Genomic DNA, 23,632 nt, shown 5'->3' with positions numbered 1-23,632 from the left:
CCTTGCATCTTATTTTACATCCAATTCTTTGTAAGAGAAAGAAAGAGGACTTACCAGTTTAATGTCAATATTTGTGGCACTGGCATCCAAGGAATTTTCTATCAGCTCCTTCACCACGCTGACAACTGACGTAATCACCTGAGAACTTGAAAGGAGACGAATAGTTTCTGCCGACAGCTGTTTCATAGTGGAATTAAGAGTCAGAGAAGCTGCATAGAAAGATAACAGAAAAAGAACGTAAAAGGCACATTACAAATACATATTCCTAAGTAATTGTTTTACAGCAACTTTTAAATGTAGGTGAAAAATAACAGTACGGTTAAGGAGTATGATTTTCGAAATACAGTAAGACCCAGCCTCCTCTGCAGTCAACGGGAGTTTGACTTGTGGAAGAAACAGAACACAGAGGTCTAGACTAGAAAACATTATTTGAAGCAGATTAAACTTCTAATGAAAAAAAATTAAGAATTCAGAGATATATTGACCAAACCAGTATCTCACATGTATAGAGTCATCTCCTGTAAATTACTGTAACGTGTGGTTGTGATCTTGCAATTATAACAGAGTAGACAGACCAGATGGTAACCCAGAGTGCCAGTCAGAAATGTCTTCAGATAGGGTATTTACCCAGCATCAGGTCTAATTCCAGCACTGATGCAAAAAAATAGAAATTTTGCATCTTTTTTTATTTTTTTTAAAAACTCCTTGCATCTTGTTTTCCCTACATTTAAAATTTCTTAGCTCAGCACTGCTGTGTTGCACGTACAATTCCCAGTACCCAAAAATTCATGGAAGCAACACAACCTGAAGGTAACTGTTTTGGAGCCGGGAAAGAAGTGGGGAGAAAGCACAGTGGTGCTGAGGCAAAAGTTATATTCAATGACAATGTGATCTACTGACAATAACGAGGAAAAAAAACCCACAAACTTCTGAATTATAACCTTGCTTTTCTGATCAGCCTTACTGCATGCCCTCAGGCAGGTCATTTTATTTCTGTGTCTCTGTATCTTCCACTTGAAAATGGAGATGCCTCATATTATAATAAGCAAATGGAGATTTTTTTTTTTTAATCACTGAAAACACTTACAAAGGGTTATAAAATTCCTGCTGCATTAGAGAGACCCTCTACCATGAAGAGATTGTAAGTGGATCTGCAAATTTTTGCATGCATTGCTGTTTAAGTACCCAAGTAGACACAGTTAGCCAAGCTCCAGGAAAAATCTTTGCTGATCCTTGTAGCACGACACAAGGAACTCAACCACAGTTTTTCATGCATATGAGAAGGGGGGGGAGAAAGACCACCGCTAGACAGCTCTTTGCACCGCAAGAATGGTTCACAAACTTGGGTTGCTCTCTGTCCTACAAGGAACGTTTCTTCTCTCCAGAGCAGCACTCTTTACGGGGTTATGTTATGTAATGTTATTTACATTGAAAGGCAAACAATCCCGGCAGTCCTGGCTTCCCCATCGATTCAGTCCGAGCTATCTGCTGGAGAACACAGACTGCACACTCAGCACCCGTCCCAAGGATATGAGCACGTGTGGAGGAATGGAACAAACCCAGATTTCCTCCTGACACAGCCAGGACACAGTGAGGCACTGTGGCCAACACCCCAGAGCACCACCATCCTGCAGGGTATATGCAGCTGATACAACAATTACAGGACACTTCTCTGCCTCCATATCCTTCTAAAGACTGCCACTCTTTAAACACAAAAGACAAAGCAAAAACATGGTTACTTGGGGGAAAAAAAGGTACAGGGTTTTGAAGAGGAAGCAGCATTAAAACTTTTCTAAGAACAGCTACAAAGAGGTTTTCCCTTTAAACTTCATTATTTACATTCCAAAGGGAGTTTGCCTTTCAGATGCGGTAAAAAGATCTGACAAATCAGTTTTCCACCAAACTTAAAAAAAGAGGAGCACGGGAAGATGTGTGTTGTTGAAGACAGACCAATGTTAATCATGTACACGCATTCAGGAAGGCAGGTTTCCTCACGCATTATACAGGACTCCCGTGTCAAGCGCTTCATGATTTACTAATGACAAGTGCCAGATCAGAGCTGGATATCTTTATCAAAAGACACTGACTGAGACAAGGGAGGGTCTTAAACGAGGAACGTTTAAGAGGGAACGTTGAGGGAACTCAAAAACGTTGCAGATCCCAAAGACAAATTTTCTATGAGGTGTGACTGATGCAGGCAGTTTGGGAGAAGAACCAGCTCCTGGTGTGCCCTCCCCTTCCCTGGACCCAAACCACCCCACGCAGGGCTGCCTGCTGCTCGCTGGATCGCAGAGGGAGGACACGCGTGGTCATACAGCCACGCTGGCCACATCCTGGGGGCGCCTGCTGGGAGGGAGGGAAGGAAGGAGGGATCTCTGGTACTTGCTACCTATGGAAGTGCATCCAACCCGATTACTTTTAGCTAAAAGATATATATTTTAGCTCAAGCCACATTACTACTATAACTCTTCGCTGACTGGACATACTATAATCCGTGCTCAGTGGGAAGGCATCGTATTTTCTGTGTTTGAGCACCATCACCAATGTCGTCCTTCTGCCCCTTTAAACGAAGTCAGACGCCCCAGCAACGGGAGCTCTCTAAATAGCTGTAATACTGCACGCCATCAGGTAAACTGCGAACAAAAACTCCTTAAACTTCACCGTTGCTGCCTCACAGACTTCTAGAGCAGCACCCAAACCCCACTCCAACAGCCACCTTTCTCAGGGGTCCACCAGAACACGTGCTCAGGTAATTCAGTTTATGAGGAAAAAAAGCCGGAGGAAAGCTACACACAAAACCTGCGCACGGTCGCCCTTCAGTTTATCTAAAACCACACGAACGGCCCCCAGTTCCGCTTTTCGTTAAGAAAAGCACGGGGGGCCGCGCAGAAACAACGCCGGCAGCAGCATCGCCGCGCCCCTCGGCGAAGCGAGGGGAGGGCTGCCACCGCCGCGAGGGACGCGCGGCTCCCGCTCCGGCCAGCGGGCCTCGCTCTCCGCCAGGGCCCGTCCCCGCTTCGGGGGCCGCCGCGCCCCGCTAGGCCCGGGCCCGGGCCTAGGCCCAGGCCCGTCCCGCGCAGCCCGGAGCGGCAGCGGTTACCGCAGCGGTTCTGCCAGCTGCCCGAGGAAACAGCGTCCCCGCCCCGGCCAGGACCTCGGGGGAAGGCGGCGGCGTCTCCCGGGGCGGGCAGCTGCCCCGCGCCGCCCCTCTCCCCTCCGACCTTGCCGGGCGCCCGCCTCCTGCAGAGCCCCGTGGCTACGCTACCTGCGCGTCCGCGGCGCCCCCGCTCCCGCCGCCGCCGCTCCTGTGGGCGGTGCGGGCGGCCCGGCCCGGCCCGGCCCGGCCCGGCCCCTCGCCTCGCCTCGCCTCGCCTCGCCTCGCCTCGCCTCGCCTCGCCTCGCCTCGCCTCGCCTCGCCTCGCCTCGCCTCGCCTCGCCTCGCCTCGCCTCGCCTCGCCTCGCCTCGCCTCGCCTCGCCTCGCCTCGCCTCGCCTCGCCTCGCCTCGCCTCGCCTCGCCTCGCCTCGCCTCGCCTCGCCTCGCCTCGCCTCGCCTCGCCTCGCCTCGCCTCGCCTCGCCTCGCCTCGCCTCGCCTCGCCTCGCCTCGCCTCGCCTCGCCTCGCCTCGCCTCGCCTCGCCTCGCCTCGCCTCGCCTCGCCTCGCCTCGCCTCGCCTCGCCTCGCCTCGCCTCGCCTCGCCTCGCCTCGCCTCGCCTCGCCTCGCCTCGCCTCGCCTCGCCTCGCCTCGCCTCGCCTCGCCTCGCCTCGCCTCGCCTCGCCTCGCCTCGCCTCGCCTCGCCTCGCCTCGCCTCGCCTCGCCTCGCCTCGCCTCGCCTCGCCTCGCCTCGCCTCGCCTCGCCTCGCCTCGCCTCGCCTCGCCTCGCCTCGCCTCGCCTCGCCTCGCCTCGCCTCGCCTCGCCTCGCCTCGCCTCGCCTCGCCTCGCCTCGCCTCGCCTCGCCTCGCCTCGCCTCGCCTCGCCTCGCCTCGCCTCGCCTCGCCTCGCCTCGCCTCGCCTCGCCTCGCCTCGCCTCGCCTCGCCTCGCCTCGCCTCGCCTCGCCTCGCCTCGCCTCGCCTCGCCTCGCCTCGCCTCGCCTCGCCTCGCCTCGCCTCGCCTCGCCTCGCCTCGCCTCGCCTCGCCTCGCCTCGCCTCGCCTCGCCTCGCCTCGCCTCGCCTCGCCTCGCCTCGCCTCGCCTCGCCGGCAGCCCTGCCCACGGGGCGGCCGGCGGGTCTTACCTGTGGCCGGCGGCCCGCACTCTGCTCCTGCTCCTCGGCGGCCGCGGCCACAGCGCGGCCGGCGACGCTTGGGCCGGCGGGTCTCTGGAAAGGTGGGGCCGCGCTCGGAAGGCGGAGGGCGGGAAGGCGGGCTGGGCCGCCGCTGCCGGCTGCGCGCCGGTGCTTGCCAGCAGGCCCCGGGGCGCCCGGCGGCTGCTGCCAGGCCTGGCCCCGAGGCGAGCGGCGGGGCCCGGCGGGCCGGGGCGGTGGGAAGGGGTCTGCCGGGGAGCCCGCACGGTGCACGGCCGGGAAGGGAAGCGGCTCTCCGGGGAGGCGCCGGCTCCTGCGGGGGCGACCTGCGCCGGGTCTGCGGGCACAGCGTCCCGCTTCTTCCGTGCGGCTGGGCTCCTGGCGATGGGAGAGACGACACGGGGGTACGGCGAACTGAGACAAGGTGTCCGTCTGATTAGACGAGAAACGTGAGGAAAAGATAGGAAGAGATGGTAGACTATGTCAAGAGGTATGTCTAGGTACTCGCTCACCTGCGGTGCTGCATCCAGGGAGGGAGGAACGATCTCACTTCACCCATCTCAGGTAATGGGTTCCCTGCACACGCACGTTTTGAAATACTTTGCGACAAGTATTGATTAAAATCAGCGTTGCCCCGGTTCAGTTTCAGGTTCATCACATCTATTTTTGTTCTACAGCCTGCTGTTAATAGTGCAAAATACTTGGGTATTAACAGTGCTTTACAGCACTAAGCGAGTATAAGAAACAAACTTCCTACCAAAAGCAAACTATTTTTGCTGGTTGAACAATGCTTTTGTAGACTGATTTAGAAGAAAATTAAAAAGTCTCCATCCCAGTTCCATAAATGAATATAAATAGTTTTACAGATCACAAGTATGAAGTATGCAATGAGTTTTTTCTAATTATCATTACAAATTTTATTACAACAGGACGAGAGTGTCACCTCCAGTAAGTTCTGTCAATCTCCTGAAGAAATCAGCATTATGAAATTGTTCTGTGTATCTCTGCATGTGTCTGTCACTTAGAAAACATTTGAACCCGTTGGCTAATTTCAGCCAGATTTGAAAGACAGAAAGGTCTGTCTGAAAACTAACAGATGGGGAGAGGAGGAAGATCTGAAATCTGCGCTCTGCTGCAAGAAAAGCAGGCATAAATTAGTCCTTATTCGTTCTTTCTAGCAGTAGGTGGCTGGGCAATTGGTATATGCAGAATTCTTCATTAGCCATTACATGAGTGAGAAACAGGAGGAAAATTGTTCAATATGGGAACTGGAAAAGAACTGCGGATATTGTCGTGGATGGAGAAAAGAATTTAAAGGACAAAAGTTACAAAGCTTGGTTTCTTACAGGTTTGCAACTTCAGCTTCTAACAGCACAGCTTACTATTTTTTTTAAATGTCCCTTCTGTAGCAGGCTTGTGGGTTTTATTTGTTTGGGCTTTTTTTAAAAAACAGTTCCCAACAGCCCCTTTGTACTGACCTGTTTATAAACCATACTTTGAAGATCTTGAGGTACATCTTCGCTTATGCACTGTCTTCCTTCCAAACCTGTTTATTTAAAACAGCCTTTTGCCAAATTTGAAAATTGCATTATGTTAAGTACTTCTCTATAACAGTAGTCTCAATTTGCAAACAGTTCTGTTTTATAGGGTAAAAATGAATGTAGGAGTTGCCCACAGCGAGGTAAATCCAAACACACGGGTGATGAACAGTCGTGGAATGTGGCTGACGTACGCGCTCGGAGTAGGCATGCTGCACATTGTCTTGCTCAGCATTCCTTTCTTTAGCGTCCCTGTCGCCTGGACTTTAACAAATGTGATTCACAACCTGGTAAGTACCCCCTCTTGTAACAAAATTTGAAAAGTTGTTCATACGCATTTATTTTTAGTAGCAGGAGAAGAGAAAAATAGCCAGGCTCTATGGACAAAGAAATCCAGCTAGCCAAAACACCACCTTTACTTGGCTTACTCACTATTAAATGAGTTGGCTGTTTTTGTGAGGAGGAGTGATACATGATCACTTTGGGTTTAAGCACAAAAGACGTGAAGTATTCCTTACATATTTTATGTATTCTTTTAAAAGGCATTTAATTAAGCTAGAATCTTGCAAACATAAAATCATCATGCCAACCAACTTTTACAGTGTTTTGCATGTTATTAGAGAGCTGTGCTGAATCCATAAAATATATTACATTTTTAATGCTTGGATATTATCTAGTAATGTTTCTACATAAATCTGTTAGTATCCCAAAATGTTTAATTTCAGCACTTTACCTGTTTCCTTGGACAGAAACATTTGTGTTCTGTCTCTTCTTGCTTTGATTTCTGGTCAAGCTAGATAAATTTTAGCTCAGAATGACTTGAGCATACAACTTTGTCACTATACACGACATAAGAAAAATCTTACTTGAAAGCAGTGGGAAAAACTGGACTTCCTTGACTCAGGCCCTGAAACCATTTGTTATTCAGTGGATAGTGATTGGCATGATGACTTTTGTATGCAAAAGGATTTGGAAGCTGAAGACCTTAAGAATCTTTCTGCCTCCTCTCCCCAGGATGCTATAATTTTGTTGTAATCATCTAAAGCAATGCAAGTATGTATATTGGTCCTGCCAAGCTTAGAGAAAAGAGGGCCATAATCCAGCAATTTACATCATATTTGAGGTTTGCTAACTCGGCTTTCTAAGATTAACAGCAAAGAAGTCTTGACAAAAAGATAGCTTCTTCCTTATTTAGGAAAATGATAGTTCGCTTTAAAGACTGAGGTTGGATAATATCCTCTAGAATCCCGTAAAAAAAAAAGTTGTGTTTTTTTTTTTTATATGAGCTTTTTATTTTTGTAGCTAGGTTTAAAACTAATAGTGGGATTGTAAGCATCATTAGAGCATTTTGTACGTTATCTTTGACAGCATCAGACATGCCTGACTTCGGAAGATGTTGGCAGAGACAAGTATTGCTAAATATTTCCCAAATGCCTTACTGAATTCATTGCAAGTAGCTGTAATGACAACAGGGATGAGAGCATGCACTGGCAAGTAGTTTTCTAATAGAACACTAGAAGATGAGTATAAACTGCACTTTTGGATATTTCAGCATTTACATGAATTTTTTTGGAAACAAATCCTTGAATTGTTGACAAACAAAAAAATCTTGGATTTCCACTAATGGAAAAATTTTGGCTGACCTTGAAAGCATTTTTGGTGGTTCCTTCTGCAAGTACCAGTGCGAAATAAAATGTGTAGTAAGCATTTGGATCTGTCCTAAATGTGCCTTTTTGGTTAAGTTATTAAAACTGAGACACTGCAAACATAATGAATTGAAGAATTAATTAAGCAAATTAATTCTCTTAGGTTAACAGGCCTCTGGTCAGGGGGCTGTTCCAAAAAAAAGTGGAAGAAGATGTGAAATGACTTGCTCAACTTTCACTTCCTTCATAAGAATTCAGAAGAAATGTGATTTTTCTATATAAAGCTTTCTATAACAATTTCTGTATGTGTGTAAGAAATGAACGCACCCAAAAGAAAGAAAATGGAAGTTTTTGATTTTTTCTGATGGAGGCTCTTGCTTGGAGTTGGTGTGCTTTCTTTGATAGAAAACAAATGTTCATTAAAACTGGAAGAGGGCGGACTCCCCTGTCTGATTGATCTTTGGGCCCAAATTGATCTTTCAGACCAGACCAGACATGGCATGCTCCCATCAAATAGAAACAACAGCAAAGAACAGTCCGCTGTGGTTAAGGAGAAGCAGCGAAGAGATGGACAGATGGTATTCAACAGATTGCTAGTAGTCAGCTTCTAAGTATTTGAAGCTACTGGGGGGCTGAGAAAGCTTTCAAAAGTTCCTGTAATACTGCTGTATTCGTAGATAGATTTTTTTGCTTTGTGCAGACTCTATCTCATAACTCATTTAACACTGTCTTAGGAAAGCAGTAATATAAATTGGCAGCCCTAAACTTGTTACAGTGCTTGTTAAAATTCTGTTGATTTCATGCAATTTTTGCATGTAGAAATGTAGAAGACAAGGCAGTGGATCGGATGTCGCATAGGCTGTGGCTTTAATTCTGACTGTGCCACTGAGTGCACAACCTCGGGCAAATCGTCTCTTGTCTCTTCCTTCCTATTCTATAATTTGTCATTACAGGCTAGCAGCTTTTCTGGGTGAGAATTCCTTTTCTCTCTCTCTCTCTCTCTCTCTCTTTTTTTTTTTTTTTTTTTTTTTAACAATGCATTGAACAATGTAACAATTACAAAAAAATGCAGCTAAAAGTGCCACTGTATTCACTTCTTGTTTCCCCCAGGGAATGTATGTGTTTTTGCATGCAGTAAAGGGAACTCCTTTTGAAACACCTGATCAGGGGAAAGCTAGGCTACTAACACACTGGGAACAACTGGATTATGGAGTACAATTTACATCTTCAAGAAAATTCTTCACAATCTCTCCTATAATTCTGTGAGTTCAAAACCGTGTTATGGATTAATTGAATCATAAAGCCATGATTTCAAAAGCTGCAACCAGATGAGTTGCAATTTACATGCTAAAAGCATTTTCTCTCTTTTTTTTTTTTTTTTTTTTTTGCTTGTTTGTTTGTTTCTACATCACAGAGGTAGGGAGTACATATTTACAGGCCATATAACCAACAATCTTAATTCCTGCAGCTTTCAACACTCTAATTCACATACTGAAGTCAAAGTTTGTAAACAGTTATTAATGGGGCAGGTTTTAAAGATTAGAAACGTTATGAGGAGAACTTACTGTTAACTCTTGAAGTTCTTTAAGAGATTGTGAAGTCATAAATATTAAAAATCTAAACTAATTGCCTTTAGCGCGTGCAGCATTTATTAACCATTTTGCAACTTGTGAGTTAGGAGGAGTGTGGCAGTCCTCACTGAATGGGGTCCAGGATTTTGCACATTGGTTTTGCTTTGTACAGATTGTCTTTTGTTTACACTAGTTCTGTAAATAGATGAGAAATTCTATGCTGCCTGTCTCTGTTGACAAAAGTATGGTTGTGTAACTAAAGGAAATCAGATATGTATTTAATATCTAACTCTAAAAAGTCTGTCTTTTTTCCCCTTAAGGAAGTTGTCCACTAGCATGGCGGTGTGGAGGGTGGGGGAAGGGAAGATCCTGCATCATGTTTAGAAAGTTAGTTCACAAAGGACAGAAACTGAAAAAATATATGTAACTCCTCAAAAAAATCCTCTCTTTCTTCAAAGATAGCTTCCCGCTTTCCAGTGGGAATTTTGTATTCGTAACACTTGCATATGGTTCTCTTCGTGCACTAATAATGCATAAGTAGCTGAATAAACATCTCCATTTTGCTGGGAAAAAAACAAAAACCCAACAATCTGATAGCCCCACTTCTGTGACTAGTTTTTGCAAAGAACAAGATGAAATTATTGGCTCAAAGCGTAAAGAAGTTGGTAGAGAATTGGATTTTCTGAGGCACATTTCCTTATTCTTCCCGTTGAACAGGTTGTGGACTCGCTTAAAAGAAAAATGTGCTAGGAACATCTGCCAGACGGGAAACACTTTAAAATCACGCCAGTCACAGATGTGCTCAGCATAAATGATTTTTGCACTGAACAATGTCAAATGCTTTGTCACAGAGCTTGCTAGGGTAGCAGAACTGCGAGTGTTTTGGTAACAGATCTTACACCGTTTAAAACTTGTATCACAAAATCAGGCTTGTAGCTGCGGAAGTCAGAGACTCCAGCTTGAGGGGCGGGGAGAAATGCTGGAGGAAAATACTGGCCGAGAGCTGCTTTTTAGCACCTTGAGAAGTACGGGAAGAAGAGACTTAGTCCATAATTTTGCTGTAGATATTGTAGAACCTCAGGTGAGATATTTAACACAGGAATAGATGGGTTGTTAATCAGTAAAATAGGACTGGTTACTAAAGCACTTTTTTCACCTATGCTTTGTTTGTTTATTTTTTAGACAAGGGTGTTATCAGCTAAGCTTGCTCCCTTTTCTCCCGCAGGTACTTCCTGGCGAGTTTCTACACAAAGTATGATCCGACACACTTTATCCTCAACACAACCTCTCTCCTGACCGTGCTTATCCCCAAGCTGCCACAGTTGCATGGCGTTCGAATCTTTGGCATCAATAAATACTAAGCAGAAAGTTTGACACTGACTGCCCCTGACGTGGCTACTGGCGCTCCCCAGGAGAAGGAAACGAGTAGTCTGCTGTGCCATGTATCTAATCGTATTCAATGAGAGGTGCTTTTACATCTGAGATACAATTCCTACTTCCTGCAGCATTGTCTGGGATGAAAGCTGAGTTTATAAGAAGATACCTTCAAATACTTAAATGTGAACTGGAAACCTCTAGAAGAAAGATTTCCATGAAGAACTGGGCAGGCCCAGCTCTAGAGCGTAATCACCACTAAGACTGTAGGTATGCCTGGCTGATGCAAGTGATCTTGTAAGGAAGGTGCGAGTAACAGTTGAAACGGAGAGTAAGGTTTCACAAACACCCAGTCAACCATAATGCAAATGGTAACTTTACATACAAATCCAGGACCCTTAATGCCAAGGACTGCTGAGGTCGCGTTCTTAGATTAAGTGAAAGTGGCTAGTTTCTGCTGTATGGATTGTAGGTGTTTGTGCTTGTTATTGCATTGTAAAAGTTTGTCTCACAGTAAATACTGTGACAGCTAGCATAAACTGACGGTGTAATTCACACCTTATCTGTTCTTGTGATTTTTTTTTTTTTTTGGTCACAAAGACAGAAGAAAGTCCTTAGTTGTCAGCTCAGAGGATTTCTACATCAACTTGATTGCTCAGTTTATGTACGCTTTTACAAGTTGCTACTGTTGTGTTTATTTCATTTTGCTTACCAGGATACTGACTTTTCTATGTGTAAATGGGACATCCTGAAAAATTGAAATTCCTTTTAAGGTGTGGATTTTTGACTATTTTCTCTGATACTTGATTGATGGGTTATTTTTCAGTAGTTGAGAGGCCTGTAATGGTGGGGGAAAGGGTTGCTGCTGTTGTAGGAGCAGCAGCTCCATTACACAGCAACAATGTCAGAACACGTAAGAGGAACTCTGTGTAGGTCCTAAGTTAGAGTAGAAGCCGAACTAGAAGTAGGTGAATAGGCAAATCACATGGACTAACTGTATGCTTTTGCAGAAAAAGCTATAGATAATTTGCATGTCTTGGAAACGTGGAGGGAATGCTGTGTTTTAGGGGTACTGTGTAGTACGGAGTAACTTTTATATCATCAACTCTGGAACTAGAGTGAAGGAGGTACATCTAGAGCTCTGAGCACTTGCTTCTCTGTCGTGGAAAAAGGATGAATTCTGAAGCCTACCATATGTCTGCCAGCCAAAACCGGCTCGGATTTAGCAGAAGACTCCATGTAAGACTTGATTTACATTTTGGTTGCAGTGACAGCCAGTGAGCTGGAAAAAAAATAATAATAAAAAAAAAGCCTACAGTGGCATTCTCCTTTTCTTGCTAAGAGAATTTTCTGGCTGTTTGTCGATAAAGATGTTGCTTTTAAAAAAAAAGGTAATGAGTTATGAATTTTTTTCAGCAATTGGAAGTAATTCATTCTTTGTGTTACTTGTACAGAAAGTGCTAACTGGGTAATTTTAGAATCGTGACCATCACAAGGCTATGCTAGCCCTTTGAAAATCACTGTTTTGTGTACAAGTGACAAGGATTTTCAGGGACGGACCGAATTTGTCGACACGGAGCGGTGGCGACGCGTGTTGGGACCGCAGGTAACGGGGCAGGGACGCCTTCGGGCGGTTGTACAAAGCTCTTGACTTGCGGAATTGAAATCACTTGCCCTCGGACGGCCGCCTTTTCTTTTCGGCCTTCCGGGGAGGCAGGAGCGCAGCGCCTACCGCAACCGGCCCCGGGGGCGGCCGAGCCGCCTGCGCCGGCCTCGGGGGCGGCCCCGGGGGAGCCGCGCCCCGCGGGCCCGCCGGTGGGCGGGAGAGCGCCGCTGCCTGACAGACGCCGGTGCGCGGAGGCGGTGCCTCCAGCCTGCGCGGGTGGGCGCTGGGCCGGGCCCGGCGATAGGAAGGCGGGCGAGCGGGCGTGCCCGAGCTGTCCGGGCCCCGGCCCCGACCCCGGCCGGCAGTGTCCCCCCGCGGGGCGGAAACGTGCTGCTGGGAAAAGGGGAGGGCGAGAGGCGTGAGATGGCGATAAATCACGGTACAAGGACACGGGGCGCGTGCGCGGTGACAAACGTGGCCGCGCCCGGCGGGGCCGCTGAGAAGCGGCGCCGCTGGCGGTCGGTGCTGCCCTGGCGCGGCGGGGGGGCGGAGCCGCGGCCGGGGCGCACCTTCCGCCTTCCCCCGCTGCCCGGCCCGTAGGCCCGTTGAGGACGGAAGTAAGCCTTTGCCGATGAAACATCAAAGAGGATACCAAGAGGCCAACTCGCTAACAGCTGGGAATCGCCCTGTGCACTGGGGGCGACAAAGGGCCAGGCCACTCTGCGGTTCTGCTGCGGGTCACGGGCTTGCTTTGTGGTTTGCGCCCCTCCTTCAGGACTGCAGGAAGCGCCATGCGCAGCGAGCCTGGGTGAAGAACTCTCCTGAAGCGGCGTTAAGGTAAAACGAAGGTGTTTGCTCCCAACTCTTAAATTAGGTTGGTTTGTTTTTTTTCGTAGAGTCTTAAAAATCATGTGTGGCCATTCGTAACTTTAAAAGTAATACCACCTCTTCGGAACATCAAACCAGAGCGCATGCTTGAAAACCCTCCAGTAATAATAAGCTGTACAGTTCTTTTCTAGACATAACTACCAGATAGATTTTTAACGATGAACAGCATTGCCAAAAGCCTTTTGAAATCCGTTAAACATGGCCGAGCTGCGTGGCTGAGAAGCAGCTCTGCTCACTCTGGAAAACAGCATCTTCGGAAGCTAGTTCTGGGAATAGAGACGAGCTGCGATGACACCGGCGCTGCTGTGGTGGACGGTGCCGGCAACGTTCTGGGAGAAGCGCTGCACTGTCAGAAGGAAGTCCATTTACAGTGAGAATATAATTCTCTCGGGGCTTTTGCCTTAATAATGATTTTATTGTTGTTCTTACTTGTAATACTGTCTGTGTAAGTCCTCTCCTCCAGAAAACTCAGTAAGAAGTGGGTAGGTGTAAAGACCTGTCTCTTGGGCCACACCGCATTCTGCTTGAGATATTACTAAGGGTGAGGAAAGAAATGCTGTGCATTTAACAAGTTTCCTCCGGTATTTTCTTTCAAAAAGAGACAGGTTACTTATCTAGCTTGAATTAAAGATGAAATCATTATTACTGTTAAAACCACCAAATGTCTCAAATTTTTTAGGGGAAAATTAATCAGATACAGGCATTGGTGGCTAAGTACGTGAACAGACAAGTGAGGGGTTGTGAATATTAAGTTACAGACATTGTTTTGGAACAACGTTGAGATACGTTTAAGAGGTACGTGTACCAAAAAAGGGCAGGTCACATCCTTTTCTGACCCCCCAGTGGTGATTATGCTCTCTTCGGTGCATAGATGCCCTTTACACTAAACAAGGCATTTGAGAATGTACTAAGGAAACAGGCAGGACATGGCAAGGTTAAGAGGTGTTTAAAATCTCTTTTTATGCCATTCTATCTGTTACAAAATACAAATGTATTGTAACTCTTTGTTTTTACTAGAGCAGGTGGAATAATTCCTGTGGTGGCACAGCAACTTCACAGAGAAAACATCGAGCAAGTAGTAAAAGAAGCACTTGGTGTCAGTGGAGTTTCTGTACACGAACTTGCAGCTATTGCAACTACGGTAAAACCAGGACTTGCACTAAGCCTTGAGGTGGGGCTGCAGTACAGCCTGAACTTGGTGAGCAGGTACCAGAAGCCGTTCATACCCATTCATCACATGGAGGCTCACGCACTGACCATCAGACTGACCCATCACGTGGAATTTCCCTTCTTAGTTCTTTTACTCTCTGGAGGCCACTGCATCTTGGCAGTAGCACAAGGAGTTTCAGATTTCCTTCTGCTTGGACAGTCCATAGATATAGCACCGGGTGACATGCTGGATAAGGTAATATTTTCTTATGTAAGTGAATCTAGTTTTTTTTTCTTTTTATTGCAGTTATACTACATAATGGTAGTATTATCATCAGCCCAAGGACAGTACTACAGTGCAATATGAGCTTTACTTAACTTTTTGTTTTCTATTTTGAAATACCATAGATTTAAGACATAAGAGGCTGTTAAAAATCTATGCCTAGCATCAGATGTAACATATGTATATTAATTGTATTTTTAGCAAATAGACAACATAACCAAAACTGGTGTTGGAAGTTTCATTGACACCCACTATACAAATGAGTTGTATGAATTTGAGAAGATTGATAGTGATATTTTAAAGGATGCTGTCAGGTTTAAAACAATGCATGTTAAAACATTTCTTACCAGCTTTTTTGTACAGTTTGAAAAGCCTGGTTTGGCTTTCAGAATCTAAGTTCTCTGGGTCACTGAATACATTCTGTAAAATTGATTACTTACAGTTTTGTTCTCAAACACAAGCAGAGTTTTTAAACAGTATTTGTGTGTATTAATTAAAAAAGTGGGGGAGCGAGTGGAGTCAGAAGGGGGATTGTTGAAAGTTGAAATCAACTTTGTTCCTGTTTATCTGGTAATACAGTATGGCAGCCCACGTGTGTCTCCTATAGCATAAAAATTGGGTAATGAATGTTTTCTGCAAAACTCGCTGATCCTCATGTTTGCCCAGATTGTTCTAGAATTGCATTTCTAGTTGCTCCAGAAAAAAAAAAAATATCCAGCCGGCGTATGTCTTGTCTTACTGTGCCCTGTTCATCATTTCACATTGGATTGGATTTTGTGGTGTCTAATTTTACTCCACGGACTACAATACAGTGATGCAGTTACAGGAGGAATTAAATCAGCTCGCTGTTCCGAGTCTGTTGTTTATTATCTCCTTAGGTAGCAAGAAGACTGTCTTTAAGAAAGCACCCAGAGTGCCGCAGCATGGCTGGGGGGAAGGCGATAGAGCACTTGGCTCAAACTGGAAACCGGCAACAGCACACGTTCAGACTTCCCATGCAACAATATCGTAACTGTGATTTTTCTTTTTCTGGACTTCAGAACCTTGTCAATAAAGCCATTATACAAAAAGAAAAAGAAGAAGGTATTTTCAAAATCAGATACAAACCATGTTTTTGATGACCTATACTCAGGAAAACCCATTTGATCATACATTTTTCTAGGTATTCAAGAAGGTGAGATCCTATCCTGTGTTAAGGATATTGCTGCTGCTGTACAGCATGCAGTGGCTCTTCACATTATCCAGCGAACCTATCGAGCCATGCTGTTCTGCACAAAAAATAGGATATTATCATCAAAAAATGCAACTTTGGTGGGTATACTTTTTTTTTCCTTTTTATATTTGACTGTATAACATCATTTGAAGATGCAGGTGCCTTGTTGTACTTCCTTCCTTGACGGGTGAGGAAGATGTCAGTATGTATTACATCATTAAAATACCAGGATTAAAGTAATAGTCATCTAAATATTTACAATGAAGTCTTTCATGGTTTGGTTTTAAGCTAGAAGTTTTCTTACCATCTAATCTGACCTTCCGCAACAATTTAGGCCACATAATTTGACCTAGTGCTCCCCAATACTCGACAGCCGTTCTACTTATAACACGCTTTTATTCAGGAATCTCTTTTAGCATAATAAGCTCACTTATCATACTCTTTTCTGATACGTTTTCATCTTCAAAGATATGTTTTAATCTTCAAATGCATTATTTATTGCTGTCTTCAGAACTTCGTCTGATAACCTCTTTCTAAATAGGATGTTAGTTGAGCGTGACCCATCACTACTTTGGAGTTAACGCCTCTCTTCTATTTGAAACTGCTGGCAGGTTGTATCAGGAGGAGTTGCAAGTAATCAGTATATCCGAAAAGGTCTACAGACTTTGGCAGATGCAAATGATTTTGCGTTTCTGTGTCCTCCTCCAAGACTGTGCACCGATAATGGTGTTATGATCGCATGGTAAGAGTTGTTTCTCTTTGCATGTTTCTATAATGTTCTTTAAAAGCTGACATCCAAATCAAGAATTTCTGTTTATGGTGACTGAACCACATACACATATTCAGCCAGTTATGACATACATTTTTACATAATTGCTTTCTTGCTTAGGAATGGCATTGAAAGGTTACGTGCAGGACTTGGTGTTTTACATAGTACTGATGGCATCCGCTATGAACCAAAGTAAGTGACTCAATTCATTCACGGTCTGTTTCTTCACTTACTCGCTATGGTCAATGAAAGGGGAAGGAGGTGTAGACTAAAAAGAGCAGAAGCTGATGAGGAGGGTCTTTGCAGTGCATATAAGGTTTAAAAGTTACCAGCACTTCCTTTTCAATGTAGTTGTGAAATACAAATGATGGAGTCTGGCACTTAGGTTTGTTTTGGCTCAGAAACTTAAATTACCATACATCATCACAGTTCTATGTATTTTCCTATTACCATGGTGGTATGGGAAAACTGGAGCAAGGTAAGCTGTAATACGCTCCCCCTAGCTTCTCAGTTACTGTAGGCATAAATCAAAATGCTTCAAGTCCAACTGTGTATTCATAATGAGCAATTGATTTAAAAAGAAGAACTTGACATACAAAGTTTGATAATACTTTTTTTTTACTGATAATACTGATTTTTTTAATGACTTGTTAGGTAAGACTTGTTCTATGGATTTAAGTAGAGCCTAGGCTTAAGGCCAAACAAAGTTCTAGTATTTCAAAAGTACCAGCTGGTCTTAAACTTGAAATTTTTTTCAGGTTTTTCCCCTTTCCACTTCCAGGAAAACAGCCTTGGAAGGTCTCAGGACAAAAAAAATTGTTTTATAATTTTGACATGAAAAATGATAAAATATTCTTCTTCAAAAATAACTTGCTGTATATATCTTGGTGAATAAAATACTAAGTTTTATTTGCTGTAGACTATACATTCTTTAAGATTATCACATAGATACCTGTGAATCTCTAGTGTGTCTTGCATTCATCAGTGACATGTAAAATGAATTGTCAATTAAAATCAGAATCTAAATAAAACAACGTCCCCAAAAGACGGCTTTGAAATCACAGCTGTGTTTCCCTGAGTTTGGAATAGCTACAAATGAAACATTTCCTCAGTGTAAAGATGTTTCTAGGTACAGCTTCAGATGGACCATTTTAATGGTCACACAGTCTTACAGTGCAGGGAATCTGTAAAAATACGGTGACTCCAATGCTCACTATAAAAAAGGTTTGTGAATCTGCACATCTGTGTGATACGGCAATCATGTTACTTATTTTTAACAAATACATAATTTTATTATTTTCTAGAGCTCCCCTTGGAATTGATATTTCAAAAAGAGTTGAAGAAGATTCCATCAAGGTGCCAAAACTAAAAAAGAAGATACAATGGTTGGCATCTTAAAAAGTAACTTAGTAAAGTAAATGCAGCTATAAGTTGTTCAGTAAAAACTGTTTCAATGCTGTTACATTTACTGACAGTACTTGGTTTACAAGTGTTGAAAAATAACCTGTCAGAGAAATAAATGCTGTGTGGTATCACCAAAACGATTCCAGTCCACAAATGTCTAAGAGTTCTAGCTATTAAAACAATAACAAAAAAATCTAAGTGCACTTTCTAATAAAAATAAATGTACACAAATGAAAATATCTCCAATGTTTACACTTTATAACTTCTTATAAGGGTGTCCTGGTTTCGGCAGGGATAGAGTTAATTTCCTTCCTAGTAGCTGGTACAGTGTTTTGGATTTAGGGTGAGAACAATGTTGATAACGCACCGATGTTAATGGCTGAGGTTAAACCACGACAGTCCTTTTGGCGCCCCGTGGGGCTCGAAGGGTTCGAGATAATGACAGATTTGACTGGAATGTGCTAGATTGAATTTATAGCTGTTACTGCTGTGTAGCTATTAACTGACAGGCTCCTGTGCTTGCCATGGGGCTTGCTTGCCTCACTGTGTATTAGAGTCTAGTGCTTGTTGGTGGCTGCTTTTTGCTTTCGCTGCTTGCTGTACTGCTTATCATCTCACTGTGCTGTGCCTGGGAACGTTTTGACAACAGCAATGGCGATGCGCCTGGGCTGGCAGATGGCCAGGGCATCGCTGCTGTTTCTGTGCTGCTGTACTGGACAGGCTGGAACTGCAGTGTGAACTCGAGTCGAAGGGACTGTGACCTGTGGATGAGTCCATGCGGGAGCAGGACACCCCAAAGCGTCTGTGGCCGTGGATAAGCCCATGCCAGAGCAGGTACATCTCGAAGCGTCTGTGGCTGCGGTTACGTTTGTGCTACAGCAGGTTTACTTCTGAAGGGACTGTGGCTGTGAGTAAAGCCACGCTGGAGCAGGTACATCTCTGAAGGCATTGTGGCCCATGGAGAAGGCCATGCTGGAACAGGTGCATCTCAAAGTGACTGTGGATAAGTCTATGCTGCAGCAGGTATAATACCCCTGGAGAGACTGTGGCTCATAGATAAGGCTCCACTTGGAGCAGGTACGCCCCTAAGGGGCTGCAGTCTGTGGATAAGTCCAAGCCGGAGCAGGGGCACGGGGAGGAGTTCATTGCAATGTTAAACCCGATGGTCTGGTCCAAAGGGACCAGGGGTGGAGATTGTAATGGATATACCTTTGAATTGTCGTAACCCGGGATTTGAGTTGTGTGTTACAGGAATTACTATAGCAGGAACCACCCAAACCAACGGAGGACAAGCCTTACAAGAAGCAGTGCACGTGCAGCAGTGACCCGACCTGAGCTGGCTTTGGTGCCCAGTAACTCCACGCAACACACCACCTCTCCTGTCCTGAGTGACCACCATCACAGATGGAGCCCAAAGGCATGGACTGAATGAACTCAATGGATATTTCATGGACATTTCTGGACACTTTACAGACATTCCACAAGGGTGGTCCATAGACTAAAGGAATGATATCTGTGTGTTATATCAAAGGATGGAAAGTGGGGCGGGTGGTTAATGAGGTTGTACTGGAAAATACGGGTCTTGAGCATGAAGTAGATGGTATAGAATAAGGGGTGGATACTGTCCTGGATTTGGCAGGGATAGAGTTAATTTTCTTCCCAGTAGCTGGTAAGGGTGCTGTGTTTTGGATTTAGGATGAGAATAATGTTGATAACACACGATGTTTTAGTTGTTGCTAAGCAGTGCTTACATTAGTCAAGGACTTTTCAGCTTCCCATGCTCTACCGACTGAGAAGGCTGGAGGTGCACAAGAAGCTGGGAGGGGCACAGCCAGGACAGCTGACCCAAACTGGCCAAAGGGACATTCCATACCATGTGACGTCATGCTCAGTATATAAAGCTGGGGGAAGCAGAAGGAAGGGGGGGACATTCAGAGTGATGGCATTTGTCTTCCCAAGTAACAGCTACATGTGATGGAGCCCTGCTTTCCTGGAGATGGCTGAACACCCGCCTGCCGATGGGAAGGAGTGAATGAATTCCTTGTTTTGCTTTGCTTGCGTGCACGGCTTTCGCTTTACCTATTAAATTGTCTTTATCTCAACCCACGGGTTTTCTCACTTTTGCCCTTCCGATTCTCTCCCCCATCCTGCTGCGGGGGGAGTGAGTGAGTGGCTGTGTGGTGCTTAGTTGCCAGCTGAGGTTAAACCACGACAAAGGTTTACATATTTATAATATATAATTTAACAATATAATATTAATTCATATAAGGCTTATAATTTACACTACATGTAAAAAAATTCCTACCTTCCATGATTGAAAAGTTACAGAAAGTGATCACGAGAGAGCACAGATTTTCAAGATCTCCATGTGTCAGCTGTGCCAGTACAATTGAATTTCAGCAGTATCTAATTTTCTGCTGCTGGTGTGATTACTTATACAAAATTTAAATTTTGGGGTATAGGGCTAGTGCCTTTTAATTTTCTCCTTTTTTTATAAACAGGAAAGCTAATCACAGCGTGAGCGAGCTGTTAGGATGCGAGTTCTGAGGTTTGATGTGAATAATGGGTTACTTACCTTGCCTTTTGATAGTCAGTATAATACACTTCTACATTATTATTCATTGCAATGGTATTTTCTGGAATAAATACTTTAAGTATTAAGCACCTCTTCATTTTGGATGACAGTAAGAGTTTTCTAATTCATAATGCATATGTTTAAAATTGCCTCCATTTAAATACAAACAAGTAATTGGGATTTGTGGGACAGCTATAAACAGCCAAACAAGTTGCCTGTGGTTTTTGGTTTTTTTTTTTGTTTGTTTTTTTAACTTGAGGGCAAGATGTAACAAGTTAACAAGATACATGTATTATTTTTTCACCAATACTTAATTTTTGGAAGAAGGTTAAGATCCCTCATTGAACAAAAAGCATTGGAAGAGTACATAGTATTTACATTTTATTATGCAGCATTTCTGGAGTCTCATTTTCATGGGATTTCAACTACAAGTAATTTATCTTTTGGTAAAGTAATTTATCTGTATCATTAAGTAGTTTATCTTCTTGGTAATGTATCATTTAATAAATTTAACTATCACATTTCATAGGCCCTACCCAGCAGTATGTTTATACATGTGGCTCACTGATTTCAACATAGATGAAAGACTGGAATTTGTGAAACTAACAGTGAGCAAAACCTTTTTTCCTCCGTATTACACCTAATCTCTCAATTACGCCAGTTTTTAGTGGTCATACCTTCCTTGGGATCAACAAGCCAGTCAGTCTTGCTGCTCAGGAGTCTCTCTCTGCTTCCAAACTGTCTGAACATTGAGGAGGAAGAAATCCCTAAGTAGCTGTGTTTTGTGATACAATAAATGCTGATAAAATCCCATACAGATTTCCCATGGGGGATGCAGCCTTATGAACTGGAGGTGGAGTGGTTCCAGTATGTCCCAAGCCTCCCAAAACTACTGTTGTTTGGACCAGACAGCTTGATTCTACCACCACAGAAACTTTCTTGCATGATACTACAAATACAGTAACATCACTATTATGTTTATCTCATCTCAATTAAGTGTTTGAAAGTTTACACAGCAAAAATGATTTTTTTTAAATTAAAAAAAATACTTAGAAGTCTTCCAAAACAAGTACATGGGAACAATGCCTCAAGTAATTATAGTAAAGACAAGACGTTTTGAAATATTTAAGTGGAGATGTCTTGTAACAATGAATTATAAATGCTATCATGACAATTTCCTGCCCTATCTCAGTAAATCAAATAAAACGTTACATGGTTTAAAATCTGTGTTCAATGAGTAGTTACTGATGGCTTTTTGATGAATTGTGATTATAGAGCCCACAAGGTATGAAAGGTTTCGTTTCCTTCCATGTCTCATTCTGTACTTTTTAATTTTTTTTATTTGTAGCTGAAAATTGAAAGCACAAAAGGAGGTGGTGAAATTGCAGCTTATACTGTTTTGAAAGCAGCTGCTAACGCTTCTGAAAACCTACTTACAAAGACGATGATCTTTGGTTTAAAAAAAAAAAATCAACAAAATAGAACTCAGACAAAGACAAGCAAATACAAAATAGCAACTAGGATTAATGAGGTAGATTTGTAGGATGTAATTGAATCAAATCTAATACGAATCAACAATATAGTGCTGAGAGGCATAGATTTTGTCTTTATTATAGGAATAACACATAAGAGACAAGAAATACAGGGTTGGGGTTTTTTTACTGCAGTAAGAGGCTGACTAAAACAACGGAAATGATATACCGAAGAACTCTCAGTCTATTACAGTATGTTGTAAAACCAGTGTTCGGTTGTTCTTCATTGCAGGAAAAACTGAAGTATTTAGCTTAATTTGCAGAAAAGGCTTACAAAACTGAGGAAAAGCTTTCTATTTTAAGGAAGGGAAGTAATGGAGCACATCATTACCTATTGAAACAGATCGCTCAATCACAGCATGTTACATATTAAAATAACTGTTAGAATGCTCTGCAAATACTTCATTCTTCATTCAGAACAAGGCTGTAAAGTAGACGACCTCTGGACATCCCTTGCAGCCCTACACTGCTATAATGTACACAATATATACACCTTGTTCTCATTGCTTGTTAACCTTCTGGATATTATTAAAACCCATAGAATGTAATCATTTCATATCACTTCAAGACTCATTTTTTTTTAAAGTACGTTCAGTAACCGTAAGTCAAACAACTGATAAAATTTTAAACCTAAAAATAATTTAATCTTGAAATTCTATCTTCATGAAATATGTTTGAGTAAGTTTTAGTCTAGTTAGTACAATTGAAAACATTTACTTGGAATTTAATACATCTATAGCAAGACGAGCAGTTTTCTTACATGAAATAATACAACCACTGCCTCCTATAAGACGTTTTAAAGTTTTACAGTGCTCAAATAAGGGAAGAAAAAAACCCTCCAACTGCAGTCTCTGCTTGTTTACAATTTAAACCTTGGTTTTATAGTGCTTTTGTAAGGATATTTTCACATGCTTGAATTTAAAGCATTGAAAAAAACAAGTTCTTCTTGTGATGAATGTTTTTCATTTGTTTCTACAGAACTTTCATTATTTCCAGAAAAAGTAACTGCATTATACAAAATAAATGGTTGCACAGTATTTAGCCAGCAACCCTGTACATTGCCAGCAACTGTACTACACGTACAGAACTTTAACTAGTATTTTATAGTGAGTGTCATTTAATGTTAAAAAATAAAAAAAAAAAAAAAATCAAACTGGAATCAAAATGCATTTTATTAAGCTACAAAAATCTTTATACCTCCTCAAACCTTCATAGTATATGCAGCAATTCCAGTTAAGTAAATGCCAATCTGAAAACAGAAAGGACTTCTATTATTTTAAGACTATACTATAGTATCTATATTACTGTGCACATTCCTTACATCTTACCATCAAATTCCATCACTGGAATGGGGTAATATTCTCTACCTGGCGTATCCATGTCAAACCTGGCATATCCTTGTCAAACAACCAAGCCTTATAGCCTGACAGACGACAGGAAGCCTATGAGAAAAGTTACTAAATCAGCTGTAAGGATTGTTTACATCAATACCCAACTGCTTACATCAATAAAATGACCAATAGAATTGCAGCTTCAGAAGCTTACCAATGATCAGCAAACATGGAAGCTGAAGCAGAATTTTTATTTCATTTCATGTTTAGAAGTGCTTTACCTCTTTATACAGATCATTTGCACACGTCACAGCAAATTAAAGCCGTATCTAATGAGAAGCATCCCTCAGGGAATAGTCGATACCTTCTCAGGTGAACCTGTTTTGATCATTGTTAAGACTACTGTTGTGCCATCCAGAAATGCCACCTAAAAGCTATGCTTCTTTTAGGGCAATGCTGTCCTTATGATTAAGGTATCTTGTGCCAGCTTGTACAGCTCAGTATTAGCAG

At 43.3% G+C, this 23,632-nt stretch overlaps 3 protein-coding genes across 11 annotated transcripts in view; 2 read left to right on the top strand and 1 right to left on the bottom strand.

The window, feature by feature from the left end:
* PMS1 (PMS1 homolog 1, mismatch repair system component) overlaps nucleotides 1–3,299 on the bottom strand; it is a 49,200-nt gene extending 45,901 nt beyond the window's left edge. For 2 of the 4 annotated variants that reach the window (XM_076342208.1, XM_076342210.1), the window contains exons 1-2: nucleotides 3,266–3,299; nucleotides 55–209 (exon numbers count right to left, since the gene is read on the bottom strand). In XM_076342208.1, the coding sequence (XP_076198323.1) occupies nucleotides 55–186 (132 nt within the window). In that variant the 5' untranslated portion in view covers nucleotides 187–209; nucleotides 3,266–3,299. Of the gene's footprint in view, nucleotides 1–54; nucleotides 210–2,716; nucleotides 2,827–3,100; nucleotides 3,212–3,265 lie in introns of those variants that run through there. The other 2 variants (XM_076342213.1, XM_076342209.1) reach the window with 2 other exon arrangements.
* Nucleotides 3,300–4,195: 896 nt separating this feature from the next.
* Nucleotides 4,196–11,710, top strand: ORMDL1 (ORMDL sphingolipid biosynthesis regulator 1). Of its 5 annotated transcripts, XM_076342207.1 has the most exons (5): nucleotides 4,196–4,326; nucleotides 4,684–4,807; nucleotides 5,891–6,071; nucleotides 8,538–8,689; nucleotides 10,224–11,710. In XM_076342207.1, the coding sequence occupies exons 3-5, from the start codon at nucleotides 5,898–5,900 to the stop codon at nucleotides 10,357–10,359; spliced, it is 462 nt and encodes a 153-aa protein (XP_076198322.1). In that variant the 5' UTR covers nucleotides 4,196–4,326; nucleotides 4,684–4,807; nucleotides 5,891–5,897; the 3' UTR covers nucleotides 10,360–11,710. The 5 variants fall into 5 exon arrangements, with proteins under 5 accessions (XP_076198322.1, XP_076198318.1, XP_076198320.1 ...); XM_076342203.1 differs by lacking the exon at nucleotides 4,684–4,807 and having other exon boundaries at nucleotides 4,251–4,326; nucleotides 5,878–6,071; XM_076342205.1 differs by lacking the exon at nucleotides 4,684–4,807 and having other exon boundaries at nucleotides 4,267–4,326.
* Nucleotides 11,711–12,481: 771 nt separating this feature from the next.
* On the top strand, nucleotides 12,482–20,354 carry OSGEPL1 (O-sialoglycoprotein endopeptidase like 1). Of its 2 annotated transcripts, XM_076342201.1 has the most exons (8): nucleotides 12,482–12,815; nucleotides 12,987–13,236; nucleotides 13,884–14,271; nucleotides 15,177–15,381; nucleotides 15,461–15,609; nucleotides 16,123–16,253; nucleotides 16,401–16,472; nucleotides 17,585–20,354. In XM_076342201.1, the coding sequence occupies exons 2-8, from the start codon at nucleotides 13,025–13,027 to the stop codon at nucleotides 17,676–17,678; spliced, it is 1,251 nt and encodes a 416-aa protein (XP_076198316.1). In that variant the 5' UTR covers nucleotides 12,482–12,815; nucleotides 12,987–13,024; the 3' UTR covers nucleotides 17,679–20,354. The 2 variants fall into 2 exon arrangements, with proteins under 2 accessions (XP_076198316.1, XP_076198317.1); XM_076342202.1 differs by lacking the exon at nucleotides 12,482–12,815 and having other exon boundaries at nucleotides 13,066–13,236; nucleotides 13,889–14,271.
* The last annotated feature ends 3,278 nt before the right edge of the window (nucleotides 20,355–23,632 follow it).

This window comes from Aptenodytes patagonicus, chromosome 6 (genome assembly GCF_965638725.1).
Source record: "Aptenodytes patagonicus chromosome 6, bAptPat1.pri.cur, whole genome shotgun sequence".
Lineage (NCBI taxonomy): Eukaryota > Metazoa > Chordata > Aves > Sphenisciformes > Spheniscidae > Aptenodytes > Aptenodytes patagonicus.
The sequence above is the reverse complement of the archived record's forward strand: the minus strand, read 5'-3'. Positions and strand labels throughout refer to the sequence as shown.